General features: G+C 42.5%; 1 protein-coding gene across 1 annotated transcript in view; it reads left to right on the forward strand.

Moving 5' to 3' along the window:
• Positions 1–3,288: 3,288 nt before the first annotated feature.
• ASB13 (ankyrin repeat and SOCS box containing 13) overlaps positions 3,289–20,343 on the forward strand; it is a 42,586-nt gene continuing 25,531 nt past the window's right edge. Inside the window, exons 1-3 of the mRNA XM_028507728.2 lie at positions 3,289–3,808; positions 18,343–18,530; positions 19,740–19,890. Coding sequence (XP_028363529.1) covers positions 3,766–3,808; positions 18,343–18,530; positions 19,740–19,890 — 382 coding nt within the window. The 5' untranslated portion in view covers positions 3,289–3,765. The remainder of the gene's footprint in view (positions 3,809–18,342; positions 18,531–19,739; positions 19,891–20,343) is intronic.

The raw sequence follows: 20,343 nt of genomic DNA on the forward strand, positions 1-20,343 counted from the left end.
GAGCAGCGATGGAACCCTAACCCTTTAGGTGTAGGGGAGGAGGCTCCAACTAACAGAGCACCCCAGCCAGGGCATACGGGGATTCTCCACTGCTCAAGGGTTTGGTGCCCCTAACCCCTGCATTGTCCAAGGGTCTCCTTTACTGTTTCTAGTATAACAATTTAATTGTATGTGTAGAGCTTTATCATTACTCATTTTAACTACCCTGAAAAATTATCTTTAAAAGGTGGCCTGGCTCATCCTTGATCTGTTTCTTATTTCATTGAAGAATACAGAGTATATGCAGACTAATTTTTTTTCTGTTAGAAATTGCAAATATACTTTAGCTCTGATCTATTACTGTAGACACTATACATTTTAATTTACATTTAAGACCAAACATCTCTTTTGTTACCTTTAACATTACTTTGAATAATTATTGCAATGATTCTTCCTAGGATTTCACATAACATGTAAAAGAATTATGTCAGTACATTTGTCAATCAAATTTATTTTCTGTGCTTTATATTTGGCTTTTTAAGACTTTAAAGATGATCAGCCTACATTTACGTAACTTTCATAAATGATAATAATTATAATTTATGGTCAAGTCACAGTAATAAAACATCCCTTTTCTCAGCAAAAAAAGAGGAAGAAGTAAAACTATCTCTATTTTCAGATGACATGATCTGGTATATAGAAAATTCTAAGGAATGCAGTAAAAAACTACTAACTGTAATAAATGAGATCAGCATGCTTGCAGCATACAAGACAAATATACAGAAATCAATAGTATTTGTACATCCTTACATGAGTAATCTGAAAATAAAACTAAGGAAACAATTCCACTTAGGATAGCTAGAAGAATAGAACAGTTAGGAGTAAATATAACAAAATGTATCCACTCAAAACTACAAAACATTGTTAAAAAAATTAAAGAAATATAAATAACTGGGAAACCATCTCATCTTGGATCAGAAGATTTGACATTGTTAAAATGGCAATACTCACCAAACTGATCTACAGATTATGTACAATCTCTATCATATTCCTAAATAACTTGGTAGAAATTGAAAAGCTAACTACGTAGTTCATACGAAATTACTAGGGACCCAGAATATCCAATAAACAGTTCTGAAAAAGAACTGTAAAGTAGGGGAACTCACACTTCTAAACTTAAAAACTTACTGCAAAGCAACGGTAAGACATTGAAGAAAAAGGAACCCTTGTACACTGTTGATGAGAATGTAAATTGGTGCAGCCACTATGAAAAACAGTGTGAATGTTTCTCAAAAAGCTTAAAATAAAACTACCATATGACCCACCAATTCCATTTCTTGGTATTTATCCAAAGGAAATGAAAACACTTAAACTTGTTAAGATATATGCATCTCCATGTTCATCTGGAGATAATGCATCTGGAGATAACTCATCTGGAGTAACAGTCAAGGAATGGAAGCAACCTATGTGTCCATCAATGGGTGGATGGATAAACAAAATGTATTACACACATGCACACACACACTCTACACTGGAATATTATTCATACATAAAAAGAACAAAATCTTATAATTGTGACAACTTGGAGAGATCTTGAGGACATTATATACTAAGTGAAATAAGCAGATAAGGACAAATACCATATGGTCTCACTTATATGTGGAATCCAAAACAAAACAAGACAAAATGAAAAAATTAACTCATAGATTCAGAGAACCAATTGATGATAGTCAGAGGTGGGAGGTGCAAAGTGGATGAAGGTGGCCAAAAGGTAGAAACTTCCAGTTACAAAATAAGTCATGGGGATGTAATGTACAGTACAATGAGTAATAATACTGTATGAATACTGACAGTTGCTAAGAAAGTAGATCTAAAAAGTTCTCATCATAAGAAAAAAATTTGTAATTATGTGTGGGTGATGAATGTTAATTGGACTTATAGTAGTGACCATTTTAAAATATATACAAATAAGGAGTCACTATATTGTATACCTGAAACTAATATGTTATATGTCAATTGTATCTTAACAAAAAAGAAAAAAGAAACTAATATGCAATAAAAGGAGCTTAACAGAAAATTAGACAAACTACTAGTTTAGATAAAAAATTAATTTAGATACTATACATTGCAACAAATTCCAGATGGATAAAAGACTTAATAACAACAAAACAGAGTAATATACATATTCTGACTCTTGGTGGGGAAATACATTCTGAATATTAAACAAAAGGGAAACACTTTGATAATATATTTCTGAATACATAAAAACTTTAACAAGCTTATCTGCAATTAACTATTGGACTGAGCAACACAATGAAGGAAAATTACAACATAATAAACTAATAAGAAATATTTGTTCTGTAATATTTTAGCAAATACTTGCACGCATACATATATAGCCTCAAGTATGAAAATATAAATATGTATTTTTTAATAAAAATTTTAAAGGATTTTATTTATTTATTTTAGAGAGAGGAGAAGCTAGGGATAAAGAAAGGGAGAGAAACATCGATGCAGGAGAGAAGTATTGATGTGTGCCTCATCCTGGCTGGGGACCGAACCCACAAGCCAGGCATGTGTCCCCACCAGGAATCAAACAGGCAGGACAACACCCAACAAACCATGCCACACTGGTCAGGGCTGATATATGTGTGTATATACATATGTATATATATAAACACATGATCTATACTCAGATCTAGATGCTTTGTCAGGAAAGAAATATTGAAGAAAATACAAACGTACCAGCACATGGTATTGTCATGTGGAAAACATAACATCCCAAATGTATTAAATCAAAAAATGTACCACATTTAGTAAAGAAACTTGCAAAGAAAATTCAAGAGCCTAATTTTGGTAGACAAGTGGCAAAAACGGTGCAAAAACCCACTGCTGATAGGCATGAAATGTCATTCCTAGGCCTGGGGTTCTCAGCTATGGATTCTGACAGAGCTCAAACCCTGTTAAATTCAGTGCCTGTTTTCTGGACTGGACGGACATTCAGGCGCTGTGGGGAAGCCTCTGCCCGCGTGACACGTCAAACGTTCTGCTCTCTGCTTGTCCTTACGCTGTTTCCAGACAGGACAATTCCTGATATTTTTACTTTCCAGCCCAAACTAACTTACACATTTAGGCTTAGGTCAGGTCAGAGTGGATTAAAAAAGAACAAAGAAAAAAAAAGCAGCCTTACCCAACTGTCAACTTGGAGTCATTCGGAAACAGGTTATTCATTTCTGTCATGAGACTTGGAAAGGCGTGTGTGCATGTGTGTGTATTTTTAATGCATGTGAACGATTTGGAATTTAGGTCTTCCTCTCAAAAGATGAAAGAAACAGTATGTCAGAGCCAGTAGGAAGTTCATTATTAAAATTAAAACATGGAGAAACTCTGGAGTTTTGCTGAGTGCGATCAGTACAAAGGATGGTAGCAAGTTTTAGCAGCTGGACACGTTTTGCACATGGACACGTGCACACATATTTTGTACACGGCACTTATTTTGCACTTGGACACATGGACACGCTCTGCAAATGGATACACCGGCACGTTTTGCACCTGGACATATTTTGCACTCGGACGGTTTTGCCCAGCAGATCGTGGCGGCAGCGACTCGGAGTTGGACGCAGATGACCACGATGCGGCGCTGGCCCGGAGTGCGGTGAGGCGCGCCGCCACCACCACCGGGGAACTACAAGTCCCGGCGCTCGCGGCCCTCTCGGCCAAAGGCCCTAGTCCCCAGCATCGAGAGTCGCGGGGATACGCAGCTGGGGGCGCCTGGAAGCCAGTGGCATGGAGCCCCGGATCGCTGACGCCTGCTTCCTGGGCGACGTGGGTACGTGCGGGGCGCCGCGGTGGTGCGGCCACGGGGCTGCGATACAGGGATTACGGAGCCCGAGGGCTGGCAAAGGAGCGAGGACCGCCAGAGTGGGCTTTGGGGGACTGAAGAGGTGCATCTGATGACTTTGGCTTTGTGATTGTTGATGCGCCCTTCGCAAGTGTCGTCAGGGGATATTTGGTGGGCCCTGGTTGAGGGGCCATGTCCTTAAAGGAGGAGGGTTCGGTGATCCCCTGCTTTCAGACGTGGTGGTTTCTGTGCCCCACCCCCGTCCCCCGCCAGCGCGTCACAGTATTGGTCATAATAATGACGCGACAGTAGTGGGACTTCCGAACGGCAAACCCACCACCAGAGCTCTGGCACCCTTGAGGACGATGCGGATGGGGGTGGAGTGGTGTGGGTAGTCATCGCCAAGTTGAAGGAGAACCTAGGTAATGCACAGGAGGGACCATTTGTAACGCAGCCGGGGTACAAGCCCAAGGTGGGAGCTGGAACGTCTTCCAGGCATCTGTGAGAAGGCAGTGCCGCAGTGTCATGAGCACCCCCCACCACACACACACGGAGGTGTGACAGAAGGAATCAGTTCCAGAAGGAGGATGTGCCCTTATGACATTGTCACACTGGGTAAAAAATGAAATATTGGTTCTTTACTGGTTCTTCTTTACCATTTGGGCTACCCCAGAATGAAATGGGTTTGAGGGCAAAGGGACATTCTTTCCAGGAGCAAACTTTCCTGCCTGTTTAATAAGTCTATGGCAAATAAAAGGAGTGGTGAAAGCACTTTGAAAGCCTGGAAAGAAAACAAAATCTAAAGTATTTTCTACACTGGTAAAAACAATAGTGGGAGTAAAAGTGAGAAGTCCTGAAGGTAAATTTAGCTTAAGAGGAACTGCAGTCATAGTAAGGCAAATGTGTTTTGATTTTGCAAAAGAACCCCCTTCAACTCAATCAAAATCATATAATAAACATCTGTTTTTACTTGACATTCTGCCCCAGGCAGACACAAGACTTTGACCCTGCCAATGTGATCCACATTTGTTGGATCAATTAAATAAGCAACAAACAGCTAATCATGGAAACCTCTTTAAACACATTTTGATTCATGTAGAGCATTCAGTAGCAAAGCGTAACTTCTGAGAGGTTTTTTGTTTTTTTTTTTTTTGCAGAGTTTAAGGAATGTGACTTGGAAACTCTGACTAAGGAGTGTGACTTAAGGAATGTGACATTCTAAACTAATGGACACACAGTTTCTGGAGTTTGTGACTATTTTTGACTGTTCTAATATATTTCTTCAAGATAGGTCCTGCTGACACTTCTATTTCAAAACTAATGAATAAGCTGAATTTGTTGAATCCCAAATAACACTGCTATCACAGCAGAAGTACAGGCCCATTGTAGGGCTTATTTTGACATTTGGATCTCAAATTCTAGTGGTGAACTCCAACCAAAGCATATAAGTTTTCCAGTTTCTAAAGTAACACTTCACAGAGGTGAAGATTGCTGTCTTACAATGTGGTCTTGTCAATAAGTACAAAGAATGTAGGGCAAGTCACATCCTAAAGCGAATCTGATGTTTATAACTTAGCAAATGTAACACAGTGTTATTCACCCAAGATAAGTGTCTATTTGCAGAGTTGAAAAAGTGATCCCCATACTCAGCATCTGTCCTCAAGAGGTTCTGATTTTGAAGAGGCTAGGAGAAAGAAAATAAAAGGGATCCTTAGGGAGTTTGGGTTCTAAGCAAGGAGAGCTGCTTAGTTCTTCAGTTATCTTTAAGAACTCTAAACACAATTCATTGCTGTCTACAGTGTTCAGGAGATGAGATGGAGAGAGAAAAAGCAGAGGCAGCTCTTGGGACAGCAGTAAAAGCCACTGAACTCCTAGTTTATATGTGGCACTAGCCACAAGCCCTGGGAGAGCTGCTAGACTGTTATCGTCATTGATAATTTAAGGCAAAACTGAGTTCACACAGTTGGAAAGAAGAAACCCAGGTTGTTTTGGTTGTTTAAACCCAGGTGGACTCTTTCATATTTTTTGTTGTTGCTTGTATTACATTAAAATGTTCACACCATTCCTATCAAGTAGGTCCATCTCTAATAAATTTGTAAGATTACCTGAAGAGCTGGCCTGGTTTTGCGACTGTGTGGACAAATATGCCTGTTGTGGGTTTCTCAGGAGTCCTGGGGTTGCTTTACTTGCGATTTCCCCATTGTACCATACGGCCTTTCCTGCTGTGAGAAATGTATTTGCCTCAGGGGTCCACAGTCAGGAGCATCCCCGTGCCTGGAACCTATACAAGTTCATCCTTCTGTTGTGTCTGCAGAATTTGATTTTTGAAAAATACCATTGTACTGAAAGCACCTTGAGAAATCTAGATAATCAGTGCCCTGGCTGAGAAGTCAACTTCCTCTAAGTCTTCTCAAATCATGTTTCTGTTTATGCCTTACAGAGAGCTGCATTCTAGAACTCTTTAATGGAGTCTTAATGGAGAAATCTCTGGGCACTGTGTTATACTGCTAACAGAAATGTGTGAAGGAAATCATTAGGATGATTTTAATACCTGTTGGGATTCTGAGGCAGTCACCGTGGCTGGTAGAGCCTGCCATCTACAGCAGTACAAATGAGTTTTAACTTTTTGATATAACTTTCCTGCCTTGGAGAATGGGGAGGGAGTGGGAGTTTCATAGTTGGGGATTAAGGAATGGTAGGTAAAAGCGGGTGTCGTGGGCCTTTCCTTCCGGAGGAAAGGAGAAAGGATAGCTAGCTGCTCTGGGAAGCTGGTTCCAGGACCCAGTGCTTTCCTACAGTAGAGAAATAACTGAACAGTGATTTGCAGTCTTTGGCTGCACACTGGAATGACCTGAGGGTCTTTAAAAAATGCTCATGCCTGGGTCCCACCCTATAGACCCTGATTTAATTGCTGTGCGGTATAGCCTGGCTACCATGCATTTTAAAAGTGCCCCAGGTGATTCTAACATGCAAATAAAGTTGAGAACCACTGAAGTAGGAGAAGTCTTGGCCTATTGCACTTGAAAAATTTGAGTGAATCTGTAAGAGTTTTATGAAAGCAGGGAGGACAACGAATGAAGGTGAAGCAAACCCAAGCATGTCTGCACAAAAAGAGGTAAATTTTTGGTTCAGAATTGATTAAGTAAAATGAAATTGGGCTGAATGTCACAACATGCTGAGAAATTTAAGCATCTTCATTAATTATAGCCATCTCTCATAGAGACTCTGTGTGCCCAGGAGGAAAATGAGTTTATCACCTAGTTCACTGCTCTGTAGGAGCTTGCTGTGGAAAAATTACATTGTTGTCCCTGGGAGACAACCAGTCACCTTGGGTTTTCTCTCTAAACCTTTTGAGCCGGGTCTTGTTTGCAGCCCATTTCTTGGGCTGAAATGGCTTCTGTAAATGGCTTATAATTTCTGTTTTCCTTACTAAGTCTTACTTATGAGGAGAATAGTCTTACTCCAAATTCTAGGAATGGACTCTCATGTTGCCCCATCTGTACTAATGCTTTTAAGGAATTTGAGACATGAAAGGGCAAGGTAATGAATTTAGAATATAAAAGGGCAGTGTCTAAATAAACAGTCAGGATAAAATAGTTTTTTCCTTATAATTATTTGTATGTTCAATAAATTCACAACTCTCAAGGAGCTGCTGAAGCTGTGTGAAATTCTGGCTGAGAAATTCCACGCCCTTCTCCTCCTTGCCTTTTGGATTGGTTTATTCCTTAGGCTGCTAGCAGGCTCCTGGCCTTCCTGGGATTCACCTTTGGAAAATACTATACAGTGTTTTGATTTTAAAAGCTTCACTTTGCAACTTGTATTGGTGAAGTAGAAACAAAGGTAAGCGCTGATGTCAACCACGAATTTAATCAGTGTAATCTGATAGCATCAGATAGAAAGAAGGGCGGAGGAATGTTTTCCTTCTCCTGTTTCCACCTTCCTAAAGATTTAAACAGCATCAAATTGTCTGATACAGTGTATTGAAGCAATGGTTGAAAATTAGGTCCTTAGAGATGCACAAATCACTAGCAACATTTTAAGAAGCAGAGTTTATAGAAGCGATAAGATAATTTAAATTCTCTGAATCACCTTTCATGGCCAGTGTAAGTCTGGATGGAGATTAAGCTACTAGTAGGCAAAAGCTGAGAAAACACTTCTAAGCCTCTGCTCAGATCTCAGAGCTGGGGAGCAAGCATTTTAACCTGTCTGCCAATTAAAATCACCTCTTCAACCTGCGGAGGCTAACAGATGTTTGGAAAGTAGATTGGAGTGAGCTCACCTGTTCCATCATGGTTGCAATTGAAGCAGTATATTTTTAACACAAGCACAGACACATGCATCCTGCTGTAAGGCAACACAATTCTGTGTGAGTTGGTTAGTTTTGGGCCTCTTTCAAAAGTACTTACAGCAAGTCAAATGCCAAAAGGGACTTTTTATGAGTTTCCCACTGTGTGGGGTGAATTTCATTGCATGGTTCCAAATGATAGAATTATAGGAAAAGGGGGCTCTAAAGCTTATGTTATATTCCACGTATAGAAGCCCCTGCAATTCTAGAAATGGTAGCCTTCCAGGGGTCAGGAGTCAGGGGTCAATGAATATCACATGTGCAGTCATATGAACGGTCACTCAGAACCCACTGGAAAAGAGAACAGGAAACAATTGTTCAAGGATGCAAACCTGAAGTTACCTGTGCTTATTGTATGTATGTCAAACAAAAAACAGTGAAATTCATTAGTAGTTTGTGAGTGGTCAAGCTTTGAGAGTTTGACTTTGATGGGTTGGAAAGGCAAAGTGAGAAATCGGTATGTACCATTTGGGCTGGAGTATATTTAACATGTTTACTGGGAGCCAGAGCCAAGAATCCCAGTTGGGACAGGAAATATGTCCCATGTCCAGATGGGCCAGTTCCTAGATGATGGAATACACACCCAAACACACTCATGAGCCTGGTGTAGTTTGAGAAGCAGAGATTCCTAGGCTGTGTGATCTTAGGCAAGCCTTTTGCTGTATTTGTTTTCTAAAATGGGTTAAATGAGAGATTGTAAAGGATTTCTTGTTAGTATTTAACATGTATTTCACAGATTTAAGAAATTAAATGGAACCACAAGATTTACCATGAGACATTTCTGTCTTCTAATTCCCCCTCAACCCTCGTCGATTTCCACTACCTGGAAGCAACTACATACTTTAACTCCTCCAGCTGTTCATCTGGTTTACCTCCATTTGTCTAACTAACATGCTGAAAATGCAATTTCCTGACTTTCAAACTTGACTTCCCCTGCAGACATCCTGTTGTGGGAGATGAAGCCCTTGCCCTCTCCGTGCTCCTCTACTTCCATATACTTCCCTCCAGGGTCCTCTAATATAAATACATTTTCTTTAAATCAGTCACATTATTGTGACTGTGAATATTGTCCACAGCCGCACTCCTTGCTATAATAGGAGTACATTTCTCTCTCTGTATAACTTGTTGCTTTTCTTAGAGGTAACAACTGCTCTGTTCTGTTTGTTTGTTTGTTTAGTTTTCTCTATTCACGATTACTAATTCATCCCCAGACTGTCTGTCTCTCAGTCTGCTTACTCCTACTAAGACCTCTTTCCTGGCTGTCTTTCTCTTCTTAGTAATCTCTTCACTTCCTTCCTCTTTCTCTTTTTCTTTCAGTAATTCTCTTTTACTTTCTTTTTACCTCCTTTAACAAGTCCTGACTGTTTTGTCTCCATGGGAGGATAGCTTTTTCTATTTAATTTTGACTCATTTAACATCTTAAATCACACTGTAGGCCGCTTGACTGCATGTTTACTGACAAACATTATTAGGGTATTCATAATTAAACCATTGAAAAAGACCTTGATGAAAAATCTCTTAAAAGGCAACAGAATGCCCTGACTGGTGTGGCTCAGTGGGTTGAGCATTGTCCTGCAAACAGAAAGGTTCCGGGTTCGATTCCCGGTCAGTTCACATGTCTGGTTTGTGGGCCAGGTCCCCAGTAGGGGGCAACTGATTGATGTTTCACTTGCACATTGATGTTTCTCTCCTTCCCTTTCTCCTTCATTCCCCTATAAATAAATAAATCTTTTTAAAAAAGCAACAGAACACTTGACCCCAATTCCTAAGTAAGGGTTTCTACATATAAGAATAAATATTTCTGTTTTCCCTTGAGAACCAAGATGACTGCTAATTTCCAATACACTAAAACTTTTAATTCAGACTGTACTATTCAAAATGGTGGTTGTGATAATCACTATTAATTAAGTACCCATTTTGTGCCAGGCTCTCTATATTATTGTGTCTGGTTCTCAGCGCATCCTGCAGAGTAGGCGGTGTCATCCTTAGATGCTGGTCTCTGTGCCCTCATGGGTTTATGACCCTTTTCTTTTTTTATTCCTTTACTGTCAGAGGGATGGGTATACTTTTCTGTGCTTTTCTGGAAGTGTTGATTGTAAAGGATTTCTAAGGTCCTTTCAGTTCCTTCTTAAATTATTCATTGGTAGATTTTATGCAAACATCCTTGTCCTTTTGGGGACGTTGGGGGATGAGTCACTGGAGACCTCTGACTTTCCCCTGAGAGCTGAAGGTAGCCGTGGGAGCAGGTCTCTGGAAACCATTTCCCGTGACTTCAGTGCTCATTCTTGGCTGCTATGTCCCCCATACTTGGCTCCTCCACAGGAATGGCCTGCCCTCCATTCTATCTCGCTCTGCCACCATTTCAAGAATGTTTACTGGGATGTTTGGTAGAAGGGCTTATGCCAGAGCTGGCAGATTATTTTCAGTGTGCAGCTGTGGCAGAAAAGGGCCTTTCTGCAGCAAGGACCTCAGGCTGCCCTTAATGACGTACTTGGAACAAAGGTCTTGGCTCAAGCAACATGTAAAGGTTCATGGTGGAAATTGAACCCAACTCAAAGCCAGTGTGTTGGATTAGCTTTGTAGTGAAGGTGTTCTCTGCGGCATTTGGAAAACAGTCTGTTAAAGTGGGGCTGCTGCCTGTGGAGACGCCCGCCCAGCTCAGGGAGGAAAGGTCTGGAGCAGGGCCAAGGCCACACGCAGGGCTAGCACAGACAGAGTGGCCTGGGCTTGCTCATTGGAGAGTTTGGAAGGGCCGATGAGACCCCTGCTCTACGTGGACAGGGGACCTGTCAGGCCATGCATATCACAGACACAGGTTCTCTGGGAGGCCTGGTGGACCCTTGGCTGAAGAGCTGTTGTTTGGGCCCACAGAGCAGGGTTCTAGTCTGTGGGTGACTAAGTGGGATGCTGGTAAAGTGGCCCCTGGACAAAAAAATGGTGAGGGAGGGGAGAAGGAACACAAACAAGATTTGGATTTGCTGCTTTTCCTGGTATAAATACTCATACCTTGGCTGACTTTGAGCCCCCCTTGTTTTCTGGTTGGTGAAATTCCTGGGTACTTAGCAGTTGGCTCTGGTGAGAAGGTAGGAGCTGGTAGGAACACAGGCTGTTGTGTCAGAAGGGCTAGAAAATGTGCAGGTAAACTGCACAGGGACTCAGTACAGGGGACTCACACAGGATCCATGTACTAGTATTGGGGTCCAAGATGGGGCTTATTGTGGAACAAGGACAAATGGCAGAGCTGGGACCCAAGATCCCAACGGGACTAGCAGAAGTAGTCATAATAATGGTAATGATCCCATCACAGTCACAATGCCTGTCATTTACTGAGTGCTTACAATGGGCTGTACACTGTGCAAAACAGCATCCATTCAGTTGTCACAGCCACCTTGTGGGGTAGACAAAAGTATCTTCATTTTATAAGTGAGAAAACTGAAGCTTTGAGAGGGTAACTTACACAAGGTAGCAGAGCTCATAAGCGGCAGAGACATGTGTTAGGTGATTTCTGAGTCTCCTTGGTCACCACATATGGTCTCCCTCAAGGCAGGCTGATGCAGAACCACTTGAAGTACTCAACTGGTGCTTCTTAATTCCCAAAGGATGGGCTTGGGCCTGGGCCCTCAGATGTGAGGTGTCAGGGGCCACAGCTAAGGCAATGACGGTGTTAGAGCTGGGAACCAGAAAGGTGCACATCAGGTACACAGGCTGAGTCAATTAGGTCACACTATGGGGCAGAAAGATAGCAGAAGTGTTCCCAAGCATTTGTTGTTCCTCTTTGGGTGACTCTGACAGTCATCTGATGACATTGTTGAAACACTCTAGTTTTCAAGAAGACAGTCTTAGTGCTTCATGAGCTTGGGCTTGCCAGCAGCTGGTCGATATGAAAAATGACACAGGTGTCACCATAACCTCAAACCAAAGCACAGGCAAGAGGCAGGAAGGAGCTGGGATGCAGCTATCAATGTAGAGCTCAAGTGCCCAGATGCTCTTCCAGGACTGCAGCTTTGGCTCTTGTTACAACAGACTCCTATTTAATTGATGCCCTGGTGCCTGGCTCAGTCAGTGCCAGGAGCTGGGCAGGCCTGTGAGGGGCAGGGAAGGTGGTTGTGCTTTGGCATGTGGAGGGTGGGGGGAGGGCAGACCCAACTGCAGAGGGAAGATGTCTGGCAAATCAAACCTGCTTCTGGAAAGTATTTATTCATCTCATACCTGTGTGCCAGGTGCTGTGCTGGAACCAGTGAGTGGGCTTGTCCCATCCTAAATGCTTGAGGATGGATGGGAGAAGAGTGCAAATGAGGTGCAGGTGTGAGGGTGTGCACAGCAATTGGTACAGAAATGGCATAAGGAGGGGAGTGGGTGGTTGAGCTGCATGTTGAAAAGCTTCCGAAGGAGTAGACATTCGACTGGGTCTTCCTGGGTGAGGAGGACTTTATTCACTCAGGCAGAGGGAGAGGGATGGGGAGCTGGGGTGCATTTCAGGCAGGGACAGCAAACACAAAGGCACAGGTCCTGGACCATTTGACCCTATGGGAGCTGTGTGAAGTTCAGTATAATTGGGGACAATCTTGTGTGTATATGTGTGTGTGTGTGTGTGTGTGTGTGTGTATGTGGTGGGGGGTAATTGGAGGGGGAAGGGTGGGGGGGAGGGGGAAGGAATATTAGGAAAAGAGGCCAGGACTCTATCCTGGAGGGCCTGTGGACCTGGTTTTTAAAGGAACATGGATTTTGTCCTGAAGAAAGGGGCAATTGAAAGATCCCGAGCAGGTCCCACATGACCCACTTATGATTTAGCTGCATTATGATTTAGCTCCAGGGAAGGGATGGGGAGACTGGAGGAGGATGTGATGAGAGGGAGTGGGTGATGGGAAGAGAGAAGCTAAGAAACCACCTTAAGTGGTAGGGCTGGGATTTGGGGGAATGCTCATCCCAGAGGGGACTTGACAGAACTGGAGGTTCTCAGGTTTCCAGGCAGGCCCTTCTCCCAGGGGAATGGGGCATCACGTCACTACTGGGGGTTCAGGCATAGGGCTGGAAACAAAGCCTGAGGTCAGGCCTGGCAGTGGGCTGACCAATATGTAGTGTTTTCCTGTGCTCTCTTCACTTTTTGCTTTAAGGTATCACTGGGGGAAAGCTGAACTTCCCAGGGAGGGCCAGTGCTCATTCACACAGCTCCGTGGGGCACATGCATCCCCCACATTCTTCATGTTCAACTAGTTCTCCCCTCCCTTGCTTCTCAGCCCTTCCTGGAGTCACCAGAAGCTATTGAAGTCACATTCTCCCCCTGCTTCCCCTCCCTCCTACTATAACTGTCCTCTGTTGATGACAGCCTGTGGTTGGTACCAGCTGCAGGTGACAACCTCCCCACCCCCAAGGGTCTCCTCCCTCTTTCTGTTACTTATGAAAAAATAATTTAAAAAATTTTAATTGTAGTTAAAAAAACCACATAGAAATTGTTAAGATGCTAAGTTTTAAGTATACAGTTCAATAGCATTAACTATATGCACATCGTTGTGCAACTGGTATCCAGAGCATTTTCTTCTTGCAGCACTGAACTCTGCACCTGTTAAACTGCCCATTCTCTCCTCCCCCTGGCAACCACCATTCTACTTTATGTCTGTGTGAAGTGGATGACAGATGCACGGAATCATCTAAGTATTTGTCTTTTGGTGACTTTTAAAGTTTCACTTAGTATAATGTCCTCAAGGTTCATTCATGTAGCATGTGACAGAATTTCCCTCCTTTTTAAGACTGAATAATATTCCATTATATGGATAAATCACATTTCTTTATCCATTCATCTATCCATGGACACCTGGGTTGCGTCTACTTTTTTACTATATTGCATAATTCTGCAGTGAACATAGAGGTACAGATATCTCTTCAATATCCTGATTTCATTTCCTTTGGGCACATACCTAGCAGTGGGATTCCTGGCTCATACAGTAAAATCTTTAATTTTTTTGAGGAACGAGAATACTCTTTTCCATAGTGGCTGTGCCATCTTACATTCAACAATGCACAAGGGCTCCAATTTCTCCATATCCCCACCAATATTTATTTATTTATTTATTTATTTATTTTTGATAGTGGCCAACCTAATGGGTGTGAGGTGATGCCTCGTTGTGGTTGTGATTTGCACTTTTCTGATGATGATTAGTGATGTTGAACATCTTTTTATGTGCTTGTTGGCCATTTGTATATCTTCTTTGGAGAAATATCTATTTAAGTCCTTTGCCAATTTTTAAACTAGATTGTTTATGTTGTTGAGTTATAGGAGTTCTTTATATATTCTGGATATTAACCCCTACAGATACATGATTTGAAAATATTTTCTCCATTCCATAGGTTGCCTTTCAATCTGTTGATCGTGCCCTTTGACATGCACAAGTTTCTTTTCTCTGCTTTGTTATCACATCTGCTGCTTCTGATCTCTGCCCTCCATCACTGCTGCTGGTTACCAGTAAGTGGCATTTCCTCTACAGACTTGTCATAAAGAAAGAAAATTAGATTTTATTCTAAAATTTTTCTGTCCAGACTTCATAATTTCTTTTAGTAACTCTCTGCATTCATTAATTGATTCAACAAGTGGGTGAATATGAGCATCTTTGTTGAGCTTTGGGCCAGGTGCTGGGAATACAGAGCCAACAAGTGATGCTTGTCACAGGCTGACTGAGCCCTTCTCCTTTGTGATGCTCTCTTGACTGGCCCTGGATGCTTAGGTGATCTTGCTTCTGAGTTCCTGTAACTTGAATATTCCTCCAGTATCACAGTCATCATATTGTTTTGAATTATTTGCACGTTCCCCTTGCCCACGAACATGAACTGCTTATTGTCACATCTTACTCATCTTTGTACACCATAGTGGAAGATGCCATATCTCTTAGGTAGCTGCTGGATGGATACATGTGGGAGCCATGCTGGGCTGCCCACTTCTCAGCCACAGGCTTCCCCAGTGCCCAGCCTTCCTGAGCTGTACTTCCCTTTCTGCTACAAGTCTCAGGGCCTTACCCTGCTCTCCCTCTTTAAGGGTTGTAACTTCTTGTCCTGCCCTTGGGATGTTGCCCTCTCTGGATTAACTTTAAAGTAATCTGTAGCTACTTTTTGTTATCTCCCAAGACAGGCCTGCAGGTAACTAACTATTAATTAGCACTACTGGGGAACATACTTACCTTCTTGAGATGGTAAGTATGAAGTCCCATTAGCTTGGCTTATATATTTTGTGGGAATTAAAATTTCCTCCACATTTTAGCTCTCCCTTTGTTTCCCTACCCCTATGATTGAATCCCCATTTCATGGGGTCACACAGGTTCTCTGACTAGTGGGCGAGATAGATAGGTACAGTTTGGGGGCTAGGTAAAATACTATAGACAGAGAGCATTTACTGAGGGGGCCTAAAGGAAGGGCTGCTAACCCAGAGTGGATGTGGGATATAGAGTGGGCAAGGCCTCCTGGAAAAAATAGCCATTGGATTTCAGTCAAGAAAGCTGCAAGTACGTTATCTAGGATGATCAGGGAGAGGTAGGGTAGAGGGGTGGGGGGGTGAATGAAAGAGGCAGAGCTGGGGGGAGAAGGGGTTCTAGTCAGAGAAAAAAGTATTGTCTAAAGCAGTGGTTCTTGAAGTGTGGTCCCCAGATACCTGCATTGGCATCATCTGAATGCTTCTTAGAAATTCAGATTCTCAGGCCCCACCTAAGACTAACTGACTCAGAAACTCTGGGGGTAGGGCTTAGCCCTCCAGGTGATGCTGGTGTTCAAGTGTGAGCACCACTGGTTAAAGGGAAGTCAGAGTGCTGCCTTCTGTGTACCTCACTCTCTAGAGTGGAAGGTAGGGGATGGGTAGGGAGTGATGAGGAGGTAAGCCATTGCATAAGAAAAAGAATTTTATTCCATTTTGCCATTTTGGAATAGGAGAATGCCTTTGTTTATTTATTAACATATTTGTTGAACATATATTTTATGAGGTTGTAGTGCAAAAATAAATAATTATAGTTTGAGATGAGTAAAAATGAAAACACAACACACCAAAACTAATGAGATGCAGCTCAGGCAGTACTTAGGGGAAATTTATAGTGGTAAATATCTGTATTAAAGAAAAAGAAAGATCTCAAATCAATGACCTAACTTTCTATTGTAAGACACTGGAAGATGGGAAAATACCTAAAGCAGACACAAGGAAAGAAATAATGATTACAGAGGAAATTAATGAAATAGAGACCAGAAAACAACATAGAAAATCCACAAAATCAAAAATTATTTCTTTGAAAAGATCAACAAAATTGACAAATCTTTAACTAAGCTGACCAAGAAAAAAAAAAAAAGAGAGCGAAGACTCAAATTACCAGAATTAAGAATGAGAGAGGGAACATTACTGTTGACCCTACAGAAATAAAAGGATTATAAGGGGATAGTATGAACAGTTGTGGACTAGTCAGTTTGAGTTGCCATACCAAAATAACACAGACTAGGGGGCTTTAAAAAAAAAGTCACTTGTTTCTCACATTCTGGAGGCTGGAAGTCCAAAACCCAGGTGCTGGCAGGTTTGGTTTCTCTTGAGGCCTCTCCCCTGGGCTTGCAGACAGTCACTTTCTCTTTGTGTCCCCACATGGTTTTCCTCTGTTCATGCACATCCCTTGCGTCTCTCTGTGTGTCCTAATCCCCTCTTCTTATAAAGACTCCAGTAAGATTGATTAGGACTTACTCTAATGGCCTCACTTTAACTTAATCACTTCTGTACAGGCCTTTTTTTCTAAATACAGTCACATACTGAGGTACTGGGGGTTAGGGCTTCAACATATAAATTTTGGGATGGAAGGAACAAATTTCCATCCATAAAAAATTGTATGTTAACAACTTAGATAATGTGGATGAAGTGGACAGGCTCATAAAAAGGCACAACCTACAAGCTACCAAAACTGACTCAAGATATAGAAAGTCCAGATATACCTATAACAAATAAAGAGATTGAAATAGTAACTAAAAGTTTAAACATAGGAAAGCTCAGGCCCACGTCTTCACAGATAAATATGACCCAATATTAAAAGATTTAATATAAATTTTTCATAAATTCTTCCAAAAATTAGAAGAGGAGAGAATACTTCATGACTCATTCCACTATTACCTTGACACCAAAACCAGACACCTACATTAATCATAAGAAAACTGATGCTTATGAATATAGACACAAAATCCTCAACAGAATACTAGAAAAGCAAATTTAGCATCATATTAAAAGAGTTATACACCATGAACAAGTGGAATTTATCCAAGGAATGCACAGTTGGTTTAACATCTGAAAATCAATGAACATAATACACAATTTTGATGGAATTAAGAAAAAAAAGCTGGTGTAATTATTGCAATAGATGCAGAAAAAGTATTTGACAAAATCCAACACACTCTCATGATAAAAATACTCAACAAACTGAACTAGAAGGGAATGTCTGCAACTTGATAAAGTTGGTCTACAAAACCCCACACTGTTATCCTTAACTGAAAACGACAAAGCTTTCACTCCATGACCAGGACCCAGGCATGGATGTTTGGTCTCACCACTTCTGTTCAATATTGTGCCAGAAATTCAAGACAGAAGAAGTAGGCAAGAAAAAGAAATAAAAGCATTCAGATTAGAAAGAAAGAAGAAAAACTATCTCTGTTCACAGATGGCATGATTTTATGTATAGAAAATCCTGAGAAATCCACTAAAATTGAGTCACTAAAACCTGGTCCCTACTTTCAAGGTACTTCCAGGCAAGGAGGGAGACAGTGTAAATGACTGTATATGTGTGAGTAGTGTGGGAGAATTGTTTCCCAGAAAAGGACATATTTTAACTGGGTCCATGTAGAGTATGTAGGTGTCTAAATCAGAGGTAGCAGGATGGACAATTGGGGTAGGGACAAAAGTGGGCATTTCAAGTAGAGAAGAATACATGCAGAGAAACTCAAATATGATAAAGCAGGGTTAACAATGAGCTGCGAGTGTGACTGGAGAGTGGGGTTTGTGGGGTAGTGTGTGAAATAGGTCAAGGAGGTGAGCAAGGCCCTTATATGCTGCCAAAGACCAATTACATGACCATGTGTGGTGTCTGGGTTTAATCAAGGGTCTCTGGACTTGTACATGCATTTATTTGATCTGGATAGAAGTGATATGGTCTCAGCATTAGATCTGTTTCCTTTCCAGGTTTCTGGGTGGAGCGCACCCCCGTGCATGAGGCTGCCCATCGAGGTGAGGCCCTGGAACTGCAGCAGCTGATTGAGAATGGCGCCTGTGTCAACCAGGTCACGGTGGATTCCATCACACCCCTGCACGCAGCTAGTCTGCAGGGCCAGGCACAGTGTGTGCAGTTGCTTCTGGCTGCCGGGGCCCAGGTGAGCAGCACTTCAGGATATCTGCCAAGCCTGACTATGGCTATGGGTGCAGATGGGACCATCTCAAGGGACATGTAGAGAGAGGAAAATAAGGGGATTGGGATTTGCATTCCATTATTTGCAAAAGCACCAGAAAGAAGTACAGAAACCACTGTAGATGACTGAGCAGGAAAGGAAGGAGGGATCAGAATGGAGTGTGGTGGAAGCCCAGGGAGGGGCGTGGAGGTCTCTATGTCAACTGTGCACTAGGATCAGTAAGTGGTCATAGACTTGACTATTAGAGAGTCACTTCTGGCTAAAGAGAAGGTAGTTTTAGCAAAATGGTGGAGGGAGTGTCATGCCCCACACTAGGCAGGGGGCCTGGAAGGCCACACACATCACATACACAGGCTTTCTGGAGGGCTTGTGGGCCTTGGCTCAAGAGCTGTGGTTTGGGCTCACCAGGATGACTAAGTAAGATGCTAGCAAACAGCTCTCTGGAAAAAAGGTAAAAAGGAACAAAAATAAGATTCTGTCTGATTTATTTGCTGATTTTCCTGGTATAAGTACTTATATGACACCAGTGCTTTCTGGCTGGTGGAATTGCTAGCTGTTTCACAGTGGGCTGGGGGAGTTGCCCCAGACACCCACTGGACCGGATGGTGTTGGGGTTCAGGGTGAGGGCAAAGTGAAGATGGTGCCCTGCTTACTCTTGCCCAAAGCTTGGCCATGAAGGCAGTTCGGGAGGAAGTGGAACAAGCTTCAGCATGTGCCCAAACAGCAGCTGAATTTGGACTCATCCTAGACAGAATCTGCCAGCTGGGGAACTGCCTTTTTCCTTCCCTGTGATTTTCCAACTAGAGGAGGCATGTTAAGCAATTTAGGCCCCTTATTATTCTCTGCCTGCCTCAGCTGGAACCTGGAGCTCTTCTTTCCTGCTCTGTGTGTATTAAGTGTTGGGGTGGTGGAGAGAATAAGGCTGAGCTGATCCTGCTCGAGAAAGAAAAGAGCCTCAGACAGAATGACGCCTGTGTTTAGGAGGTTAGAAGGTGATTCCAACACAAGTTCCTGTGATCTGTAAACTCCCCTTCCTGGCACAGTGTCTTGGCATGGTGTCTTAGCACATACTAGAAAATCTAAGAAGTGCCTTTGTTTACATGAATGCAAATCAAGATGAGAAAACACATTTTCCCCTTGGCCCTGTAACATCTGTTTCTTCCTCCCCACAAGGTGGATGCCCGGAACATTGATGGCAGTACCCCTCTCTGTGATGCCTGTGCCTCGGGTAGCATCGAGTGTGTGAAGCTCTTGCTCTCCTATGGGGCCAAGGTCAACCCACCCCTCTACACAGCCTCCCCACTGCATGAGGCCTGCATGAGCGGTGAGTTAAGTGGAAAGGAGCCATGTGGTCAAGGAAGTGGAAGCCATTGCTGGCCCAAGAGCACTCCTGGTCTGTATGTGGCTCTTGGTCCTTCATAGAAATGCTCAGCTTTCCTTCTGGAGATACAGTCCTTACCCAGGATTAGGGGGCTGCTCTTTCCATGACAGGATTCTATTTTTTAGCAGAAGCTTAGTGCCTTTCAGACACTAACACTCTGAAGTATTTCTGTCTTTGCTGTCATTTTGCCTTGTGAGCACCTGATCTAGCTGGGAGATGAGACCCAGACACATCCCTAAGGACAGGTGCTCTCAAAGTCGGGGAGCTGGTCCTATCAGCTCAGGGAGCAGGTGGGATTTCAACTGCCCTCCCAGAGTGGATGCACTCAGAAGGTGGGAGGATAAGAGGAAGGCCATGCATGGGAAAAATGACATCAAGTCTCACTGGATCAGAAGC

This window comes from Phyllostomus discolor, chromosome 1 (genome assembly GCF_004126475.2).
Source record: "Phyllostomus discolor isolate MPI-MPIP mPhyDis1 chromosome 1, mPhyDis1.pri.v3, whole genome shotgun sequence".
Classification (NCBI taxonomy): Eukaryota; Metazoa; Chordata; class Mammalia; order Chiroptera; family Phyllostomidae; genus Phyllostomus; species Phyllostomus discolor.